The 22,608-nt window shown below is 44.9% G+C and overlaps 2 protein-coding genes across 5 annotated transcripts; one reads left to right on the top strand and one right to left on the bottom strand.

Moving 5' to 3' along the window:
* Positions 1-4,278: 4,278 nt before the first annotated feature.
* LOC134076101 (zinc finger protein Gfi-1b-like) lies at positions 4,279-10,255 on the top strand. 2 transcript variants are annotated; one of them, XM_062531108.1, is made up of 6 exons: positions 4,279-4,506; positions 6,407-6,687; positions 6,876-7,054; positions 8,198-8,341; positions 8,704-8,869; positions 9,796-10,255. In XM_062531108.1, exons 2-6 carry the CDS (start codon positions 6,426-6,428, stop codon positions 10,026-10,028), a joined length of 984 nt encoding a protein of 327 aa, XP_062387092.1. In that variant the 5' UTR covers positions 4,279-4,506; positions 6,407-6,425; the 3' UTR covers positions 10,029-10,255. The 2 variants fall into 2 exon arrangements, with proteins under 2 accessions (XP_062387092.1, XP_062387091.1); XM_062531107.1 differs by lacking the exon at positions 4,279-4,506 and adding an exon at positions 4,896-5,020.
* A 65-nt stretch (positions 10,256-10,320) lies between these two features.
* On the bottom strand, positions 10,321-21,896 carry engl (endoglin, like). 3 transcript variants are annotated; one of them, XM_062531901.1, is made up of 19 exons: positions 21,605-21,896; positions 20,184-20,294; positions 19,797-19,966; positions 19,371-19,508; positions 18,891-19,065; positions 17,776-17,944; positions 17,085-17,229; positions 16,587-16,788; positions 16,078-16,220; positions 15,638-15,793; positions 14,542-14,631; positions 14,128-14,328; positions 12,738-13,403; positions 12,244-12,304; positions 11,947-12,069; positions 11,743-11,790; positions 11,501-11,602; positions 11,039-11,135; positions 10,321-10,891 (listed from the first exon to the last, which is right to left on the bottom strand). In XM_062531901.1, exons 2-18 carry the CDS (start codon positions 20,242-20,244, stop codon positions 11,041-11,043), a joined length of 2,745 nt encoding a protein of 914 aa, XP_062387885.1. In that variant the 5' UTR covers positions 20,245-20,294; positions 21,605-21,896; the 3' UTR covers positions 10,321-10,891; positions 11,039-11,040. The 3 variants fall into 3 exon arrangements, with proteins under 3 accessions (XP_062387885.1, XP_062387886.1, XP_062387887.1); XM_062531902.1 differs by having other exon boundaries at positions 15,638-15,775; XM_062531903.1 differs by having other exon boundaries at positions 11,947-12,021; positions 21,605-21,895.
* Between the last annotated feature and the right edge of the window lie 712 nt (positions 21,897-22,608).

Genomic DNA, 22,608 nt, shown 5'->3' with positions numbered 1-22,608 from the left:
AGTATACAGTCTACAGCAGCCAATAATGTAATAACGGCCTATAATACAATCATTTAGGTGTAATGAAGCCAATAACTTGCCAATGATAACATTTCTGAACCAAAAGTGTGAAAACTTTTGGCCAATAATGTAATAACTTATTTCATGATTGGTTATTACATTATTGGCTGGGTTAAAAAAAATACTTTGAAAATGTTATAACTGCAACCAATTATGGAATAACAAACTAATGTATTTAAGGTTTAAGGAAGTTGTCAACGTTTTCACTTCCTTTTTTGATGATTCCTGGATCATCGAAACACCGGGGCTCATGAAACCTGATGGGAATTTAGCTCCATTAGACTTGTACAGAAAATAAGTACTTGGTCCACAGGAAGCACTCCGTATCGGGCCCCCTTGAAAGCCAAAATCGGATTGCCGAACCGTGGTATGTTGGTCTCAAGGGCCCGCATCAACCTAACCACTAACCCCTCATTTGTAATTCGCATGCAAAAACATGCCACTTTAATCGCCACTATATATTCGGTTGAGATGTTATGAGCCTCACCAAATTCCATGTGTATGATTACCCTGACTTCTGAGGGTATGCCAAGTAAACTAAGTAAATAGCGTAAATTATAAATGCCACTTCGCTGTCATGGCAGTCATAATAAATAAAATCCAGAAGAAACAAAGCTCTGACTAAACCACTTTGCTAGCGCAGTGGTCATAAATAAAGGAAGGGTGTGAAAAATGAGATCATCTTTGACTCATTTAGATAAAGAAACAGTCGTGAACACGTCCTTCGTTTATTTGGTTGTCAGGTAGTTGATGTTTAGTTGAGGCTATCTCACGACAAGTCAGCAGTTGATGACATAATAGCTAGCTCATGAAGCTTTAGACAAACAGGAAATGAGGTCGGAAGCTGTGCCAGATATGCCCATGTCGACCAATCAGGAAATCAGAACGGATGCCTACTGCATGAAAATCTAGCTCATAAATCAAGGGCTTGAGCTCAGAGAGGCCACAAACAGGCCACGGCTTGCCGGTGATATGCTGAATTCAGAGAAAAGGAAGAGCAAGTGAAGTGGTTCGATTTGGGCTAATTTAAAGGGCCCTGAACACACAAGAGGAAGAGGAATTAGATCACCTTACATTTTAATAACATTCTCAAAGGATGAAGACCGAATGCCTTCAAGCACTCATCGTCAGTGAGTGGTTTGTGATGGCAGATAGGAGGAGAGTGTTGAGAACATTACTAAAAGTGCACACGCTGTTTACATCAGGACATTCCCTTGAACATCCCCCTGACAGTGTTGGTGAGATATCAAAAAAGGCTTCACTTCCTCTGGTGGTGCTATCTACAGTATGACCATTCCCGATTCAGCCTCGAAAAGTTTCAATCTGTGTATTTACGCAGATGAATCAAGGTGGAAATATAGATGTGTGAATGGAGGGGGGAAGGTCTACCATGGGTCTGCCTAACTCTACCTACCAGCAGTGATGAGTGAATGTGTCTCTGCGGTGAGGTGGTGGCGGTGGTACCGCTGAAGGGCTATGAGTACTGGCGAGTATGGCAGTTCCCACACCCCCTTCTCTCCCACTCAGCTTTCAAGGTGACAAAGACAGAAAGAGACAAAAGAGACATATGGAGAGAGAGAGAGAGAGAAAGGGAGGGAGAGAGAGAGAGAGAGGAGTCACTGCAGAGACAGAGAGTCTACAGTAGAAAAGCCACATTAAAGAACTGGAGGAAGGACCACACTGGAAATAGATGAGATTTGGGGGGTGTGTGGCGTAGAAAACTACTGTATCTATCTCACCTTGCGTGACAACGCATCTCAGGTCATTGAAAGGGCACATGTAAACAAACCCTTCTCGCAAAAAAAAAAAAAAAAAAAAAACTCTGGTCTAATGTGTGTGTAAAATGGCACTCAGGGAGTTTCCAAGACTACACATTTGAGTTGAATTTTTTAGCTTACAAACTACATACGCAACAGACAAAATAAACATCAATGGACATAATAAACATAAACACGCAACAGACATAATAAACATCAACAGACATAATGAAGTGAAACACAATAAACTTGAGGCAAAAATAAACAGCTTGACACTGAACGTGCCAGAACCACTTCTGTTAAACCACAGTATGGCCAGTCAGTGAAAAAGAGATGTTTACATGTTACGTGTTATGATGACTGTTGCATTGTGGTCCGAGTTTTTGGCACAAAGGTTTGCTGCTCTTTTGACCTTCTCGTTCTGTTGAGGTGGGTGGGCTAAGTGTGAAGTATGGCACCGAATGTGAGACCTGTGGGTGCAAAACAGTGAGAGAATGAAAGAGAGGGAAAGAGAAAGACCGTGAGAAAGTCTAACTTCACTCTTCTTAGAATCTGATTAGGAATTTTGCCACCCATAGATAGATTTGCCTGCACGGGTTGGGGGACAGCGGACAGGAATTTCACATGATTTATCATCGTTCTCACTTTCATGCCCTTCTCAAAACTCACAGGGGTTACTGGAGGAAACACGTACTGTAGGCACCAGGGAGCTGGCGCTCAGTTCACACGGCTGCTTAAAAAAAAAAAAAAAGAAAAAAAAAAGATTCAATCATATTCAGAAAATAGATCTGAATATGATTGAATTTTTGTTTGATAGCCTGCTCTGTTTTTATTCAAAATAAAAAAAGTTATGGAATACAGCCATGTGATCTCCAAGCATGGTAATGACTGACAGTATTTACCCGGTTAAGATCCACTACTAAAGTATCCTCGTAGAATCTCTGTATAGAAACCGCTTGTTAATGATAACCTTAATGGACAAAACCAATTGTCTGAAACCCATTTCTTTACCACAATAGACATATTTCTCCAACGACCTGTCACACTTTTAGCTCATGTTTTTGCTTGACTCCTAGGTCTACTGTAAATTATTGCTGTGTTTTTTTTCATTTGATCTAGCAGAGCCGTTGTGCAAACATGAAAGACAGACTCAAGCGCACACATCGGTTAGAGTCGCATAAGCATAAGAGCATAAACCCGATGAATGACAATCCCCCCTTACGAAACCCTTTTCCTCGTGACCCCAACCCCCCATCTCTCTCTCTCTTTCTACCCTTAGTTCCTAGAAAGAAAGCTTTAGTGCAACAACGCAGGAGCGAGAAAGATGAGAAACAGAGAGAAATGAGGCCCACCGACACCCTCCCTTCACCCTCACTTCTCCTGCGACTCAAACCCACCGAGCCCACCGCTCCGTCTCTGCAGCCTGCACACACACACACACACACACACACACACACACACACACACACACACACACATACTCAAACACACACACACACACACACACACCTGCACCTGACAAAAAACTTGGAGCTGTCTGCCAGGCCCAAGCCACACTAACCACAATGAGATACGGAGGGAAGGAGAGAGACAGAAAAACAGACAGAGTAGAGAGACAGAGCAAGAGAGAGAGAGAGAGAGAGAGAGAGAGAGAAAGGAAGGAAGAAAAAGAGAGACGAGAAAAGGGAGAGAATGTGAGCCGAAAGAGGCTACAGAGCAGGCCTCGGCTGTGCGTATGGGTTATGGTCGTGCTGCGTTCACAGCAGGACGAGCCGCGCTGCTGGTGAAACGGCTGCACCTCGTACCAGTGCAGCTTTTTTCACTCACTCCTCCTCAGATTGAATCACGCTTGCCTTTACACGGCTACCATTTTCTCCCCCCTTTGGCCCGTCAACCACCCCACACCTCTGAAAGTGAAGTGTGATGAAAGTGTGAGAAAAGCTGTGACTGTTATGGCTTATTAAACCAGCTTAAATAGACATTTACTGGACGTGCAAAAGTGGTTCACACCTAGTACATATAGAGGACATACGTCCCCATACAAGATGCAATGAATTTTGACGTAATAACAGATGTTAACGAGCAAAAGCGTGTCAATGTATACTGTATGTACTGTATGTGAGTGAAAGCACTGGGTTCACCCGGGTTCTCATCTTCAGGTGTCCTATTGTTGACAGCGTGATCAAAGTTTGAACCTTTTATGCCATCCTCATGAAACCTTTCGAAATAATTCTCAAATCACATTTCCAATCAGCATAAATATCACGACGCCTTTGTGGTGTTAGAGCAGTGACACAGCTTCTGTGGTCTACACCATCCTCTATCTTACCTAAGCTAAGGTCACAGCAAAGATTAGCTAGTACAGTGAGATGCATGCCTCATGCATGAAGAAGACACACTCTCACCACTACCTCACAAGTGCATTTCTTACTCACACACACGCTCTTGCTGAGCCTTTGTAGGCTGGATTAGCATGCCCGATGTGGGGCTGTACACACTTCACTCACATCTGTCGCATTGTCACATTGTTCTTCATAGTCCTTGATTTTGCACTTGGCAACAAAGAGCAGATCTGTCTATTTTTCATATTTGGGACCATAGTACAGCCAACATTGGATTGAACCTGAGGTTAAATATACATTGGGGGAAGCGACTCTGTGGCATTTACTGCTGAGAGGGTGACACGGTGGTGAGTATGGGTCTCTATTCTGGGACATCATGATCAACATATATGGAACAGTGTGCTGGATCCTGTCACTAAATGTGTATGTTTGGGTATACATCTCAAAACACTTCATAGATATGTTTTAAGTTTTCAATCAATTTACATTTACATTAAATTTATTAAAAACCCTTTTTTTTTACTAGATATTTAGTGGGGGATAACAATAATAATCATAAAAAAAAACAGCGACTAGAATGTTGGATGGTATAATTTTGGAAATGAAATGTTAAACATGGCTTTTCCTGAAAATTGTAGGGATGCCCTCTATCAAATCTCTGGTACAGTACAATCCCCAGAACCCCCAGCACAAGGCTTCTGCTTTGAAAGCCAAATCACATCTCTCTTCTCTTTAGCGCGCGATTATTCATTCTGCTGTGTGCGTGACAGAGGAAGAGTCAGAGAGAGAGAGAGAGAAAGAGAGAAAGAGAGAGTTTAGGGGAGAGCATCAGTCAAGACAACAATTACAGGTGCTGTCACGGTAAGTGGTGGATAGTGCTTATTGAGCTTCTTTCCCCCTATAAAACAATATGTTTTTAGGACCAGTTTTATTAGGATCAATGATATAAATTGATATTTCATTGGGGAATCATTTATAGGATGTTGTAGTGGATATAGGTGTTATAGGAGTATACTGAGAAAGACACAACTCTAATTTACAAAATTACAGATGTTCCCTGAAAAGTCCCTTCAGCAGAGGTGGCAGATATAATCTTCACATTTTGTGCTTATAGCATATATATAAATGGGAAATGTAATTACTCCAAACATCTTCATTTATCTGATGACTACTAACGACGAATCACAAACACTTACTCAGAATTTCATATCTTTAGCTGTTGCATTGTTTATCTGATATGTTTTTTATGTTTTTTTTATTTTTATATTTATCACTCTCATTCATTAGCTTTCTTTCTTTTAGTTTGATCTCTGTGGATTACTAATGTGGAGCCTTCCGCTTTAGATATTTAATTCAAGGTGTACAGTATAATTAGCAGTCTGTTGTAATTTATTTTGAACTGAATAAAACAAGTAATACAAAACTTCTAGGACTGTAAAATACTTCAGTGGTAATTGCTGCTATTGCAGAAATCCTTGAATTTTTGTTGATTTCTCAAAACATAAGATGGATGATCCTGGATGGACATAATACGGTTAAGAATATATTGTGATGTGATGACTTCAACAAAAATATGTCAACGTGAAACCAGTAATATTCATGTTGAAAAAGTTTTATTTCTTCCGAATGAATTGAATTGTTGTGAGTTGAGTTGGTGTAAGTGAGAGTTAGAAGTGAGAAGAGAACTCACATTTACTGCTGTCTCTTTGGGCAGTGAGAAATACTCCCGTGCTTCAAACCGATTATAATAAATAATTGAAAAAAAAAAAAAGATGCGAATACCTGTGAGATACATTTATCTCAAAGGTATTAGCAGCTATGTTGCATCGACAGTCGATGTTGTAAATGTGAAATATATCTTCACACAGATGGTCTACATTTTTTTCAGTGGTTCCTTGCCAAAACCTCAAGCTCTGACATTTTAACTGAACTTAAGTCTTGCCACAGGTGTATGTGCATGTGCATGTGGTGTGTGTGTGTGTGTGTGTGTGTGTGTGTTTGTCTGTGCCTTCAACTGAAGTGGCACAGAGTGTGGAGATACGTAGCGTTTCCCACAGTGGTGATTTTAATCGTCACCTGAATTAGTAGCCGATTGACACAATTTGAATACCATGCTTGGAATCAAGTGCACGTGCCACACATCATGAGCAATCGACTTTAATGTGCTAACTAACTTCAGTTATTCATTTTGGATAGAGTAGACTTTGCAGGGGCTTGTATTGTCAATGAATATGTGGATGTTTCTAGCTCCACAGAGAACCCTACGATGCCACGCTCATTTCTGGTCAAGAGCAAAAGGGTGTGGTCTCGCACCCGACGCCTCACACACTGCCACTCTCAGCCCAAGAGTGGACCCTTCGGCCGGCACCAGGAAGTCAAAATGCCTCCGAGAAGCCCCTCACCAGATGTGGTCAGACAATTCCGCTCTGTCTCAGCATTCGACTACAATTCCCCAAGTCACGCTTCCATGACAACTAGCCTTCATCCTGGTCCCAAAGTGAACTCAAACTGGACTGCATTTCCCATGGGTATGAACAGTATGTCTCAGCTCACCACATAACACGGAAGTGTCTACCCAACTTGTGTTAGAATAGAAACCCGGGCACATTTCTGCCTGCTAATTGAACCCACTTTGTTCTCGCCATCTCTGTGGAGTCATGAGACTGAGACGTCATCAGCACCACTACCATCCACCTCTGTGTTGATTTGTTATCAGGGGCGCCCAGATGCCCTCCTCCCGACGGACTGGCCCAGTCTGAGATGCCCTGGTGCCCCTACGGACCCGCCGGCTTGGAGAGGGAGATGGAGTTGGAGAGGCTGGTCCACGCTTTGCTGACCTACCGGCAGCACATCAACCTCAAGGCCCCCCTCTACGAGTGTCCCCTCTGTGAGAAGGTAAAGGACTGCATATATATAGATAGCTCATACTAAACGCTTGACGGTGTGTTTTTCCCCTGAACTGCACCATAAAAAAAAAACAAGCACAACTTCTAGAGAATCAATCTAGGTCTGGGGTGGGCCACACACCCTTTAACTGCTCTCTAGTGGCTCGCTGGCTTTCTCCAAAAATGGAAGTTATTTCTAACTGTATGGGAAATATTTCTAACTGTCCCAACATATTAACAGTTAGTGAAATTAATATACTCTACAATGCAGGATGCAGAGTATGGTGAGTATTCCATATGCCTATATAGGCTATAATAAAGATAGATGTTTAAAACCGGATTTCTTTTAAAATGGTTCCAATATGTTTGTGGCCCCAGACAGATTTATTTTTATTTCTGGTGACAAAAATGGAATGTGGAATGTGGGAAAACGATCGGGGTCTATCATTTAGGGCTCAGGCTGCTAAATGCAGCACTGCATCTAGATCAATATCACCACACAATCTTAAAACAAATGTGTTGAAGGCATGCCCAACATCCGTTGGTTTTAACACATCTCTGTATCCAGATAGGGACAACACATTCGTTTGCAGAGTGCAGGAGAGCTAAAAAACGATCAGTTAATTCTGCTTCTGATGTTCTCACGGGAGCTTCCAGGACATGGGGCAGAAACCACTATATTGTGGTCCGCAGTAAACAAATGCTTATTTCATTAAAACCATAGAGCTTTGGGTGCATTAAACCAGTGGTTCTTAACTGGTCTGGCTTTGGGACCCACAATTTCCTATGTTCATAAAGTCGCGACCCACACATTTATTTAGCGTTCAAGCCAACGGATGTGGTGCCTGTAGACCTACTTGTCTGGAACATGCACATTGGCATTACATTTGTGTTTGCCACTAAAATTATGTCTAACCAGTTACATAAACATTGTTGATGTCCATGGCAATGACTGACATTGGCTATGAATAAAGCCTGTTAAAATAAAGGTTCAATATTAGATCTGATAAGGTAGCACTAACATGCCATTAATTCACATGTCCCTCCAAAACATCAGTGGTATGGCATTCATTCATCTGAACATTGTTTTTCTGGATAAAGGCCTTAAATCCATGAAGGTGAGCTTTCCTCATGAGCTTCTCCTCTCCAACAGGTGCTGTCGTCTGGGGTAGGCCTGGTAACTCACCTGCGCAGGTCACATGTCAGCAGAATCCCGCTCCCATTGGCTGGCTCAGTCAACTCTTCTGACCCTTCTTATGGCTTCCAGTGGAGCACAGGAGTCTACGGCAGGACCAAGGCATGTGTCGTTTCAGTGCACTGACTTCTTTTAGGAAACACATCAGGGCACCAGTGGCCAAACTCAACTAAACAATGATAAAGTGCTCCTCGGTCATTTAACCTTTAAAAGGGTGGGTTTTGAACATTCTAACACAAGATTCTATTCCGCAACAATTCAACGTTCTAAAATTCTATGTAGAATTCAATGAACCCAGGTATTCTTTAGAATGTTAATTTTCCAACATTCCAAACACACCGGTGTGACGGTACACTCATTTAAAGTCCGTTTGGTTCCATACTGGTCCACTCATAAAGAAAACTGATCTAAAATCTGAAAATGTTACTCTCCAGTTTCTGAGAGTTGTTGTTGGTCCATTTCAGGAGCGTAGTTTTGGATGTAAGGTGTGTGGGAAGGTGTTCAAGCGCTCGTCCACCTTGTCCACCCATCTGCTCATCCACTCAGACACGAGGCCCTACCCCTGCCAGTACTGCGGCAAGCGCTTCCACCAGAAGTCTGACATGAAGAAGCACACTTTCATACACACAGGTCAGTAATAGGATATAAGTACGTGTGTGCGTGTGTGTGTGTGTGTGTGCGCGCGCGCATGGACACGTAGTCATTTAGACTAGAGTTTGTTGTATCATCTATGTTGTATCTCTATCTGGCTTGTTACTTTGTCTGTGTACAATGCACATTATTGGCAAGGCCTTTTAAAATGATCAATGAATAATAACTACAAAGACTAAAAGCAAAGCAATTAGGTACAAATATTGCAAAAGTCATTGGGGATTAATCCAGTAGACCTCTCCAATTTTACCGACATAAATGAGGTTGCATTTGATGTTAGGGGTGAATCTCCTCATCAGGATCGTACAGGAGTCAATCTCTTCTCGTTAAGTCTTGTCTTCCCTTCCATGTTAGGAATAGCTACACTATCGCTACCTATGTTGAAGATGTATTTCTGTACATATTGACATGGCAAATAACACTCATGTGCTCTATGAATACTAATTATGCAGATCACTGTATGGAAATGCTGGGGCAAGCCGTGTGATCTCATTGCAAGAATTATTCTTGCCATTACGCAGAGCCATGATTAGTAATCTCATGTAATGTAGGGTGAGAGGATGAGAGACAGATCAGCTGGTGTGTAGGATTGACATGAGACATGAGATGTTTTGTTTCGGTTTGTTTAGAATCTTGAGGTCATGAGAACGCTACGATACTCATGTATTTCATACTCCCACACGGTCATTGCTAGAACGACATTGCCTACTAGCTAAGATAGCATCAGTTTAGTCATGTAGGCCTACAAACATTAATTTAGACAGGAAATCTCACCGTATTGTGCTGAGGTAGGGTGGATAGGGCAACTGTAGGCTACGTGGTATACTGGTGAAAACACACGTATTCTAACCCCACTGATGGTGAGTGTGAGTGTGACTGTTCCTCTCTCTGTGCCTGTGGTCCAGGGGAGAAGCCTCACGTGTGCGTGGTGTGCGGGAAAGCCTTCAGCCAGAGCTCCAACCTTATCACCCACAGCCGCAAGCACAACGGATACCGGCCCTTCGGCTGCCCGCACTGCTCGCGCTCCTTCCAGCGCAAAGTGGAGCTACAGCGCCACCTGGAGCAGAGCTGTGGCAACAGCAGCCGCAGCAGCAGCAGCATGGGCACAGCTGGCTCCGACAGCTATCACCCAAACTGAACTCTACTGTGTGCGCAATGCACAAACATACATTCACATATATAAATATAAATGTATTCTCTTTTCTGTGACTATTCTGTATGATCATCTTGTGCGCGTCCGTTTGCTTAAAAACACCCTATTCAGTATTGTGTGGTTCATATGCCTTGTGTGTGTGTGTGTACTTCATTCCACCCTGAGGGTCTGTCGAGTTCTGGTGTGTACAAATAAGAAATAAAAGCCCCTGTGTCAGCAGCCATGCCACATTCCTGCGTCATCCACCAAACACGAGCACCAGACACCATCTGCAGCACAGAACAACTGTATTTCATTACAGACAGAAACCAACCACACACAGGGTCCCAGTTAGTGCACAACACATATGAGCACTTCTTCAGCACACACAGTCTGTATTTAAGCAGCAGCACCCTAGGGCCAGAGACACAACTCTGCTCTGGGGTAAGGGGGTGGTGGTGGTGGGGTTGGGGGGGGGTCCTCTTTACAGGGGTAATGCAATGCCCAGTCACACATATATTGGCACATGTTATGCCTATCCACTGGATGAACAGTACATGGTATACACAACGGGTTGGGTAAAATGGTTGGTTTGGGGTCTGGCGGCAGTTAGTGGTAGAAATAGTTCACATCTTCTGTAATATAGCTTTGATTTCCTCCCAGACTCAGGCTCTCAAATATATACAAATATATAGTACACAAACTCAGATAGATCATAAACACAATATAGACATATACACAGATATACACACACATACTGTACCATCAAACATGACCAGTATTCACACCACACACTCACATATGCACATATACAAACACAAAAGTGGTTTGCTTCGAAGTGGTTGCTTCCCCATGTTTGCCGAACCAGCCTGTGTTTAACATAAAGGAGAGAAACAACTATTATAGATTTTCAGAACTATTATAGATTTTTCAAGTCAAGAATTTCAACCAGTTCTTGGCTGGAGCAAAACTGCTTATTCGTTTTTACGTATAAATCAACATTGGCTTCGTCTCACCTCTACACAGCTGTGTTGGAATGTTCCAGAAGCGCCGCATGATTCCAGGCATCCTTGCCCATGTTTTCTATGCCCTGCGGCCCATCAGCTCTTGTTCCTACAGAAAGGACCAATGAGATGTGGGCTTGAGCGCCGGCTTATGAGGCAGCTTGACTGTATCCTGTGACACCTTATAACTTGTTAACAGCTGGCCCTTCCACATGCAGGGGGTAGAACATTACCAGTGTGTGTGTGTGTGTGTGTGGGGCACGAGTGTTGGTGTGTGTGCATGTGCGTGTGTGTGTAAGTGTACAGTATGTGTGTGTGTGTGTGTGTGTGTGTATGTGGGTGGGCACGAGTGCTAGTGGTGTGTATGTGTGTGTGTGTGTGTGTGTGTGTGTGTGTGTGTGTGTGTGTGTGTGTGTGTGTGTGTGTGTGTGTGTGTGTGTGTGTGTGTGTGTGTGTGTGCGTGTGTGTGCCTACCTGTACGAGAGTAGACGCACCATAGTGCCCCCATCAGGCAGATGCCCATCAAGAAAGCGGCGAACACAATCCCAAGGACGGGTCCAGTGCCCACTCCTGAGCCTGGACAACACATACAGGCACTCAATCACCTACACAGTTTCTTCATACTAACTTGACCAGTAAGAAGAGAACACATGATATATTTCTTTCTCTCCTGCTTGCCACTGAATGAGTTGAAGGGGTCAGTGACGGCCACTCACCACTTTGTAGAGGACTGGGCTTCAACGGCTCTATCGCACGGTGTTGACCTACAGTTTAGTCCCGCCACCCCCAAACACACACACACACACACACACACACACACACACATAACACATATAAATACAGTAAATATCAAAATATGTCATTCATCTATACTAGATGGGTGTGCTGAAGTAGCTGACTAAAAGAGATGGCAGCATCACCTGATGCACTGGTACGCAGGGACTTCGGCATCGCTATCTCTGCTTGTGTCATGACGGGCTTGTGATTCCTTTGGCCTACGGGGGGGACACATTTACATATGGCGGGCTTGTGATTCAGCTGGCCTAAGGGGAAAGGCACACTTACCCTTGTTAAATATTCTACAATACAACAAACATAGAGGAGTTTTAAAATCTGTCTGTATAAAATAGAGAATATACTATATATTTTACTAAATCTGTTCAAAAAAGTGTTTTTCCCCATCTCCTGTCATAATGAGTGGAGTACACAGTACTCACCAGCAGGGGGAAGCAGACGTTTAGTTACGAACATGGGCCTGGTCAGATTCCTGTACTCACACTGTCAGAGAGAGAGAGAGAGAGAGAGAGATGTGGACATATGGTTCAGATCATAGAGATGTTTTGATTGAAGATCTGATTTTCTGAATATTGAAATAGGATAAACCAACAAGGGTTTGCTACTGAGGCCACATGCGACAGAGAGGGAAGAGAAAGAGAGCTAAAAGGAGACTGACAAAAAGGAAACACATCAAGTTAGAGGCGTTGAACCATGTCCATTCTCTCTAGAGGCTTAGGCCCCTTCTTAACCTCTCTCCTCAATCCTCAATGCTCGGTCCTCCAGGCTCGTTCCCACTGATCTATGAAGAACACTGGATAGACTATCCCATTGTTGCCGCTTCATCATTCTTTATCTAGATCAGTGGGAACAAGGACCGAGGAAAGAAGGAAAGATATATAAAAAGACGAATGAGAAGTGCCCCTTGTCTCCTTACTGAGGTGTTGGCCTTCTGACTGGTGAGCTGGGCTTTGATGAGGGCTGGGATGGCCACTCCGCCCTGGCACCTTCTCTCCGCTGCCCGCGCCGCGGTGGGCGTCTGCCGGGGGTCGCCAGGGCTACACTGGCGCAGGCTGCAGTGCAGGAAGTGGACGGAGTCGTTGAAGACGGGGTGCAGCACGAAGCTGAACCTCAGATGGGACGGCTTGGCCTCCTTCTTCCTCTTCATCTCCTTCTTCTCCTTCTTCTCCTCCTCGTCCTTTGCTCCTCTCTCCCTCTCTGGCCGACCTTCGTCACCATCTCGCCGGCTCCTCATCCTGCTCTTCCTCACAGAATGCCCCGCAAACTGCTGCTTGGACAACAGGGCTCTGGCTCTCTCCTTGTCGTCATCCTCCTCCTTCTCTTCATCATCACCATCATCGTCATCATCTTCCTTAATCTCATCTTTGTCGTCCTCGTCTTCATCCCCATCGTCCTCATCTTCCTCGGTCGCCCCTCCCTTGCGCCCGCTCTCCCTCCGCAGCGGGGTGAGGAGGAAGGAGGACTCCCGTGAGCAGCCGTTGAGGATGACCGGCCAGCTGGGCGATAAGCGCGGGCCCGAGTGGGGGGACACGACGCACGACTGGACCTCCACGCCTCCTTTGAAGACCCCTTCTGCGGTAATCTGTGGGGGCAGAGACAAAGAGAATAGCGCCTTTTATAGGTAATGGAGGTGTGATAGTTGAGCGGGCTGAGGCGATACCAAAAGGTGACTACAGTTGTTTTCTTCAGTGTTGCTATGGCAATCGGCTAGCTTATGGGGCACTTTGTTGCAGTGGAAAAGGAACACCCGGTACCAAAATCGAGTAGAGCAGAGTCGAGAAGAGTCGAGTCAAGTTGACTTGATACCATGCAATGGAAAAGCCCCATATAAGATGCTTCCTGTCACAAGTTTATGTAGACCAACCAATCCCGAGTGCTTCAAAGTGGTATCATAATCAATACTGACTCTTACTTATGAGTCGCTAACATACAGTATCTGAAGGAAACAGAAGAGCCTTCATTAATGTATGATATGACTTTACACTAGTAGTCTGTGATACGTCTGACTGAAAGTCTACTTCTGAGGGAAAGCAACTGAGATTAAAAATCAGAAAATGATGCATCGAAGAACATTTGGTGACCTTACTTCTATCAGCCAGAATAGTGTGATCTGATAGCAGATCGAGCCGAAGGAAGCACGAGTAAGTGCCAAGGAGACAGCGTGTGCCAGCCTTGAGAGGGTGAGCTGATATGAGCCAAACAAAAGGCCCTGCCCAGGGGTTACGTAACAGGAAACGCAATCTGCACAAACAAGGGAACTGTAGTGTAAACCTCGGACCAGTGGGCTGGACCAAGCTGGCACGGACCTGCACATAGACGCGGTTGTCGGCCGTGATGACGCAGGGTCCGGTCCTCCTCTTCTCGTAGTGTTCGGTCACAAAGAGCTGCATGGTGAGAACAGGGAGCATCTGGGCCCCCCGCCGGCCCCCTGACCCCACACCAGACCCAGGGGTAGGGAGGACCACTGGAGGTCTCACAGGAGCAGAGCCTGGAGCCTCACAACTGAACTGAGAGAGAGAGAGAGAGAGAGAGAGAGAGAGAGAGAGAGAGGGGAAGAGGGAGAGACAGAAGGAGAGAGAAAGAGAGAGAGAGAAGTTACATTACATTTCAAAAACACTTGAGAATGAGAATAAACTGATGTCCAGTGACACACTAAGTGGCCTTGTTTGTTTGGTGACTAACAGTTATGAGTATGAAGTGAAGTGTGAAGGTGGACTCACATGTATGGCCACTGGAGACTGCTCTTTGGTCCACTCCAGCGCTGTCTCATTCTGATCCGGGGCTGGGAGCCTATGTCTCCATAGCAACACCTGGCAAGAGAAAGCAGTAAAGTCAAATGAAGAACTGGGCCGCAGGGCGTCAAAAAGAAGAACATTCTGACTCTGGTCACACCTTGGGCAGCTGGCCCTGTGCAGTTATGGGCAATAATGGCATCCTTCAGAATGACACCAACAATAGTGCCTCTGCGAATCCAATCTGCTATAGAGGACGAGAGAAAATGAAAGCGACCCACCTCGGCCATCTTTCCTATAACCCAATAAGGGTACACCTTGTAGTCAGACACAATCAATGACGAATCCCAAAGTGTAGGTTCATGAACCTGTCTAGTGCAAAATCAGTCCATGTGATACTTTCTTAGTGTACGTCTCATGCTACATGTGACTTGAGTATGCAACAGCGCATCGCGTCTCTTATCCTAATAATAATGCATTTTATTTGTATTGCACTTTACATCAAATCAATGATCTCAAAGTGCTAAGAAGAAGTGTAGCAGGAATACAGTATTCTCCTGATCTGCTCTCTACCTTTCGTTATTCCTAAGAAACAAGACTGTTTTCCTCATAGCGCTGAGCAGACAGTAAGTATGAGTGGAGTTTGTTTGGGTTGGGGCCTACTTGTTATCTTCAGCGCTGATCTGCCTCGGAGCGTAAGACAGGCAGCTGTGGCTTCTCTGCGCTTTCCTGTGTGTGACTGCACACAGACTGACCCCTCACACACATTTGTCAACCACGGCTGTCTGCGCTGCAGAGCCCAGAACTTTCCAGAGACTTCTTCCACAAGCCATCATGCATGATGTGGATGTTTTCTATAATTTCATTCCTCCAAACATTATGGTTGTCTAATCAAGGCCGAGTAAACATTTCGAAACGTTGCTCTGAATGCGCTGTCGCCGGACATTCTCAATATTTTGCAACAAACAAGTCACTCCATTGTCTGATGTGAGATATGCGGTATGCTCAAGTATTTCCTAGAAGCCTGTTGCCAGTGGTAGTGTGTGTGGTGAGTGGTGAGTGACACGTGATGTCTGAGTCTCACCGTATTTTTATACTGAAGAGCTGGGGATCTGCCCTCCAGCAAGCCCTCGGTCCCGCAGGAAATGACTGGGAACGCCAAGAGGAAATGGCTCCCATTGGACGAGGCCAGGCAGCCGGGGTCACGCAAGGTCACCGCTGCCTGAGGAAGAGACAGCGCCTGTGCAGGTGTGGGGAGGCGACAGGGGGAGAGGGGTGGTTAGCGGTAAATACTACATCTGACCTCTAAGTGATTTCAGCTGGGTTTCTGGTCCAAAAATAGAACATTTGTCAAGACATTACAGTCTACAAGAGTGCTGTCAAATATTACAGTCTGAGGTGATTCTCTGTCTGTCTGTCTGTCTGTCTGTCTGTCTGTCTGTCTGCACGTCTCGCTCTCTCACTGAGAACATTTCTGTAAATAGGGGAACAGAGGACCAGACAGTTCCAGTTTGAGAGACACACCTGTAAGGTGTGTTTGTCCACAGCCACGACTAGTTGACCATCCTGACACTGAACGCTGACGGCCTCCTGAGCTTCCCCGTCCCCGGTCAGCCACTGCCCCGGCGCTGGCTCCCCCAGCCTGGGTGGTCTGACGGGGACCATCACTGGTGGAGGGAGAGAAGAGGGATGGATTCATGAACAAGGGTTAGAAAAAAACATAAAGAAAGAAAGAAAGAGAGAGAGATATGGAGAAATAGACAGAGAAAGTGTGTGCGTGTGTGTGAGAGAGAGAGATATTCAGTGGGAGAGACTTAAAATAATTACTAATATTATATGTAACTATTTGTTTTCTTAGCTTTGTATGGACCAAGTGTAGAGCATTCGATGCTGTGTTATCCGATGCACCGATATTAAAATACACAGCGCACATTATTATAAAGAAAACTTCACTTTGGCAGTAAGAGGAGGTCAAGACCTCCCAACAATGAAACACACATGTCAGACATGAAACATCTAAAAGCAGCTCATACCGTTCTGGTCTGCTCCCCCGCCTGCCAGCCGGATCACAAAGCGATTGGCCAGGTCGGCCTCCGTGTAGGAGGTCACTCTGGGAAAGCCGTTCTCATTGGCCCACTCCAGGAGGTCTGAGGTGGAGAGGAGGTCGTAGCTGAGCATGTTGGTCATGGTCAGATCGGGCCTTGGGGGGTAGAGGGGGGTCACGCTGTTGGACGCCTGTGGGCGGGTTTCGAAAAAACAACAACCCAAAGAGAAGCATAGAGGTTGATATAGTATACACCTCGCAAGGTCGCGGAAAGGCAAGCAAAGCCATTTGTTTGGTTTCTCTGGAGAATCTGCCAAGAGCCGCAACAACCACAATCTCTGTGTTTTCAAGGGCAGGTTGCCCAGTGACTATGTAACTGTCCATGGGAGCACAAAGCAGTGAGCATTAAGAGCTTTGTTCAAAATGAGGAAGATTAGAGCCTCATTAAAACAGATGTGCTGTATAAGAAAAAAAGAAAGGGCCTCACGTAGACAAATATGTGTCCCCGGATTCCTGTGGCAGTGATGGCCCAGTTCACCGGAGCTGCGCTGCTGAGAATGAGCACCAGCTTGTGCGCGCCGCTGTTGGCCACCGGGGGCAGTAGCGAGACTGACACCTCCACCTGCAGATTGCTGCCAGACACAGAATGAGTCAACTCATTTATTACATAGAGAAAGAGATGAGAGAGAGAGAAAAAATGATTTCCTTAACTGACTCATGTTGGAGAATGAGGCACAAATGGGCTGAGTCACGACGGAAACATTGTCCGACGTCTGGAAGTCAGTTTGTGGTTTCCCTACATGTTTACCTCTACTCCGATGGGGCCAGCAAGGTCAGGCCAACTGCACTACTGCTATAATTTGCTGGCCTACTCAGAAGTTCAAGCTTTCGGTTTATTTGGCAATAATGTTCATTCAATGATCAACAAATTAAATTATACCGCATCAAATGAGTAAAAAAAGCAGTGGTGGCTCTGTATAAATTTCCCAGAAGAGGGCTTCTCTGGGTTAGATGGAAAATGTCTGTGTGTGTTTCCGCTTAACTAATTGTTCAAAGAGAATTTCATGTCAGCCATCAGAAACACTGACTGTTACACTGAAATGAATGATCAAGTTACCATTACAATGCCAAGCTCTACTAAACACATCTGTGTATGAGGTTAAGTGCCATGGTCTCACCCACAGAGGGCAGATCCTGCAGACCATAGTTTGATGATGTGTACTTCCGGGTCAGACTCAGCACCAGGTAGGACACAGCCTTGTACTTCCTGTGGCTGGACTTCAGATGTCAGGTAGTTGCGAGACAGGAAAAGAGACTGCAGGTGGCACTCCCTGGACAAACTGGTATCTAAGAGTAGAGCAGAGAAAAGAAATGAAAAAAGAAACCAAGAGTGGAAGAAAACACATCTGTGCACATTTGTTTTCAATGGATGCATGTCTGAGCTGTGTTTTTGAATGTATATGTCTGTATATGTGTGCGTGTGTGTGTGTGTGTGTGTGTGTGTGTGTGTGTGTGTGTGTGTGTGTGTGTATTAGCACGCATGCAAGTGTGTGCAACTATGGCCGGTGTCAGGAGCCAGGGTGGGCTAAGCCCACCAAAGCATTGTGTCTTTGTCCAGCAAATCAAAGTCACATTTTTTTTTTGCAGTTGTGCATCTGCACAGTGGGTGGGATATGTTCTGTATCTGCACAGGGAGGGGGTATGTTGTGTATTGGGGGGTGGGGGTGGGGTATGGTGTATGTTTGGGGGGTTTATGCTGTGTGTGGGCGGGGGGGTGGGGCTGTAATGGTGTGTCATGTGTGTGTGAGTGTGCGCGCGCAAGGAAGTGGGATCTCTGTGTGTGTGCTACAGTGGGAGTGTGTGATTCTATGTCTGAGTAAACACATTAGCCACACATAAGCCACATATTAGCCGCTCAGTTACTCATCTTGCACTGAATCACTTCCTGAATCTCAATATTGTGATCTCAAGTCTGGGCACATTACTCAACATTAAGTCAGCACCAGTCAGAGGCTACACATTTACTGTTTGCACTTTTACGATGTCATTGCATCACCAAAAGTAGGCTATTTGGTTTTATCAACAATATTTTACAAAAATACACACTAAATGCAATATTTTAAATACTTATTTTAAATACATGTTTAAGAAATACTGCTGCAACAACTCGAGCTAGGTAGTACCAATTTTTTATGCTTGTTTTTTGTTTATGCCAGTTTACAGTAGATCAAATTTGACAACTTTGCCATGTTGCCCATGCACCCAAAATGTCATGTGTCAGCAGCTGGCTTACCCTCTCCCAGGCGGACGTAGACGCGGTTGGCGTGCGCGGCGTGGGTGAGGGAGGAGATGGTGCGGTAGCGCTGCAGGCTCCACTGCAGCAGTGCCCGCGGGCGCCAGGGCAGCGAGGCCACCTGCTGCACCCGCACATTCACACCCTGGGACTCCACCGTGGAGTTGCCCGAGGCCTGGTGGCAAACGGGACACAAAGCACCGTCATAAGCGTACGTTTTTCAATACATTACTTTATATTATGTACATTTTGCCATATAGTTCTGTCATTTTTTTGGGGGGGAGACAACGTGGCGTACTGATTACAGTAAGCATCTGCTTCAAGTTCCCTGTTTTGTGACCTCACAAGAGACCAGGGAGGAGACGTTAGCTTATTGTACTACCTCGATCACCTCGATCACTTGTTTTTCCTGAGAAACACTAAATTGCTTATGCCATGCTTGCCATGAGTGTGATGTGAAAGCCCCATCAAGGGACACACCTGAGCCACCACCAGCAGGCCCGCAGGTAAGCCGTCCGCCTCCAGCCACCAGCGCACTGCACGCTGGGAGCTCAGCACCAGCAGCACGTCCCGATCTAGAGGCTTGTAATGAGGCAACGGCCTCAAGAGCACCGTAACCTGAAACAGCAATAATTCATATATTCATACTGAGATAATAATGACAAATAAAAGATCAATACAATAATATATTCAAGTATTTATACTGAGATAATAATGACAAATAAAAGATCAAAACAATAACATATTCGTATATTCATACTGAGATAATAATGACAAATAAAAGATCAAAACAATAATATATTCATGTATTTACACTGAGATAATAGTGACGAATAAAAGATTCTAACACTGGAAATACAGAGAGAGTGAGAACAAAACAGAGGTAGAGAGCAGGGTTCAGTGCACCTGCTGGTCAGTCGAGCTCGGAGCTCTGGCCACAGTGATGACGTGTGTCTCGCGGGGACCACTCTCCCTGGCCGCACAGCCCAGCCCCACGTCGAAACGCTCCAGGTAGCCCTGCACCGGGTGCTCCGTCCCCGCCAGGGTGAGCGAGCACTGCCTGTCCTGACCACCGTCTGCAGAGACCAACACACACAGGTCATCCAGCAGCACCATCAAACCATGTCTACTCGGAGGAAGTTGATAACAGGAGATAAAGTTGCCTGGGGAAGGGTATTCTTGTGTTTTTACAGTGTGAAATGTCAACAGATTTACTGGGGTTAACACAGTGATGTAACACAGGTGCCGTTGATCTCTAGATGAGAGGAATCAGCTCATTCGTGCCTCACTGACCTGCATTCTCTGCCCTAACCAGCAGGAGGCACCAGAGAGTCCACGCTGTCCACTGCATCATGTTTGCGCCACACCAGAAGAGTTCGACCCTAAAGACCTGTGACTGACATACTACCCATGAGAGAGAGCAGATGAGGCAGAGAGAGAGAGAGAGAGAGAGATAGAGAGAGAGAGAGAAACAGAAGAGGGAAGTTATGCTACTTGTACTTTCTGTAAACTGTGAATGATGTGATGAGAGTTATATATCCACATAAAACTGATATGGAGAAAAAATATGCAGAACCCAATTACAAGGACAACTATTATCTGAGCCATGCCAGAGAGTGTCTCCTTGAAAAACTGTTATCGAAGTCTCATTGTTGTTATAGCTCTTTTCCACATTCCTGCATATGTTTTGCTGTTGCTTATTTGGCTGCCTTTTTACTGTATTACAAACAAAATATATGTGTTGCATGTCGGATGCATGTCTGAAAATTGGACAGACCTCATCTTCCTCAAAGATTTTCAAGCCAGATTGAAGCCATGTTTGTGTTGAATTAAGCTCTTCCGATGACATACCCAGACGCATAAATAATGATAACATAAACCAGCCGTGTACTCAACTTACCTGGATCACAAACGGGTGACTGAGCCAACAACTATTTTTAGCCATGCATATTGAAGTTTGTGTTGCATGTGTGTGTGTGTGTGTGTGTGTGTGTGTGTGTGTGTGTGTGTGTGTGTGTGTGTGTGTGTGTGTGTGTGTGTGTGTGTTTGTGTGTGTGTGTGTGTGTGTGTGCGCGTGTGTGCGTGTTTGAGTGTGCATGCATATGTGTGTGTGTGTGTGTGTGTGTGTGTGTGTGTGTGTGTGTGTGTGTGACTGTCATTACATTGCATACACACACTTGCATCCTCCCACAAGACAAGGAAATACAATCAGTGATGCTGATCCAGATGCCCGAATAAGCCCAATCATTTTGCATAAAAGGTTCCTCTTCCATGTTTTATAACTCTACTCTTTGAATTTGTTTAGCCTTTGTGCAGTGATAGCCCACTACAGAACCGACATGTTTCATAAAAGTGCAACATGACAGAATTTATCCACACGTTGATAAGAAATAAGAACATTCAATGTTCCAACTCAATGTCAGATCATTTACAATGAAGTGGATTCATTGGAATGGCAGTGGGTGCTTTCAACATGTTATGAATGAGATACTGTCTACAGATATGACTAAAAATGAAAATGAAAATAAAATCTCAGCACAGTCAACAGAACGGAAAAGTTATGCATGCCTGCACCCAATGCCAAAAACACATTCACACTCTTGCTGAAAATCAGTCCTAAACAAAAGCACTTCAGATTTTTTACAAAACCTTTGCGTCAACTGCATCAACAATGAAACATTAATATAGTCCAGCCAGCTTCTACAAAAACCCACCTGTAGCTGTCCGGTGTCGGGCCAAGTCAGACCACTGATGGAAGATAATTAGCTGCAGTCTCTCGATGGAGTATTCGCACCTACTTAGACATGATCCATCCGCCCCCTTAACTCTCTCGGCAAAGATGCACACCCTCTAGCACGGGCCAATAATGACCCAACTGCTGGCATTTGGTAGCTTTTCAAGTCTCTTGATATCACACGGTAAAATATCTCAAACTTTCTCTGAGTTTGTCATTAAAACAAATATGGCAGAGCTACGCAGCTGCGTTACTTTTATTGCGCGCCACGGACCAAAAATGTTCTCGAGGGGTTCCGGACGAACGATTGGTAACGAGGGGAGGGGCGAGGTAGTGGAGAGACGGTCGCGAACGAGGGATAGGCGGACCGGAGGGTCTTCGGTATGGTAAGACGGAGTGAGACGAAACGAAAGCGCAGAGATGGATGGAGCGCCTCTGAGAGGAGGAGGAGGGAGGACGGGAGCCCCCAGAATGAGAAACAGATGAGGGGCCGTGAAAATTAAAAGAATTGCGAGGAGCTTGGTTGCACTGACTTAAGGAGCAACCAAGACCAAAAACTCTCGGGACTCTGAATCATAAATAAATTATATACATCACTTTATTTCCTCTTCCTATCAGACAGACAGAGAACAGTAAAATTAATGTTTGTGCCCAGGAGTCATCTGTAAAAGTCAAGATAATGAATATCACAGATGCACATACTGTACAAAAGCAAAATGTTAAATGAGATCTCACTTGTTGCTCCTAAGGGACCCCATGGGAGAAATAAAGATAAAAAAAAAACAGATTGAGGAGAAAACAATATTTTGAGATCATATCTTGAACTGAAATTGGGCTGAGACAAGAGGAGAGCAATGTTGCAGCTGAGAAATCCCTTTGGAGAAACAGGTGAGATCTCAATAATCACTGATTCATTTCTCATGCGATGAAGAACATGTTTTTTCCAAGGCAATCCATTTTCCTTTGGCCGAATGTTAAAAACTT

The sequence above is a fragment of the Sardina pilchardus genome, chromosome 3 (assembly GCF_963854185.1).
Source record: "Sardina pilchardus chromosome 3, fSarPil1.1, whole genome shotgun sequence".
Classification (NCBI taxonomy): domain Eukaryota; kingdom Metazoa; phylum Chordata; class Actinopteri; order Clupeiformes; family Clupeidae; genus Sardina; species Sardina pilchardus.
Note: the sequence above shows the minus strand (reverse complement) of the source record. Positions and strands in the feature narration are given on the sequence as shown.

Coding starts and splice junctions, on each gene's coding strand:
- LOC134076101 (XM_062531108.1), top strand. CDS start 6,426: ATGCCACGCTCATTTCTGGTCAAGAGCAAAAGGGTGTGGTCTCGCACC. Junction 6,688..6,875: donor CTGGACTGCATTTCCCATGG/GTATGAACAGTA, acceptor ATTTGTTATCAG/GGGCGCCCAGATGCCCTCCT. Junction 8,342..8,703: donor GAGTCTACGGCAGGACCAAG/GCATGTGTCGTT, acceptor GGTCCATTTCAG/GAGCGTAGTTTTGGATGTAA.
- engl (XM_062531901.1), bottom strand. CDS start 20,244: ATGATGCAGTGGACAGCGTGGACTCTCTGGTGCCTCCTGCTGGTTAGG. Junction 16,221..16,586: donor CGGGGGAGCAGACCAGAACG/GTATGAGCTGCT, acceptor TCCCTCCACCAG/TGATGGTCCCCGTCAGACCA. Junction 11,791..11,946: donor CCTGCGTACCAGTGCATCAG/GTGATGCTGCCA, acceptor ACTAAACTGTAG/GTCAACACCGTGCGATAGAG.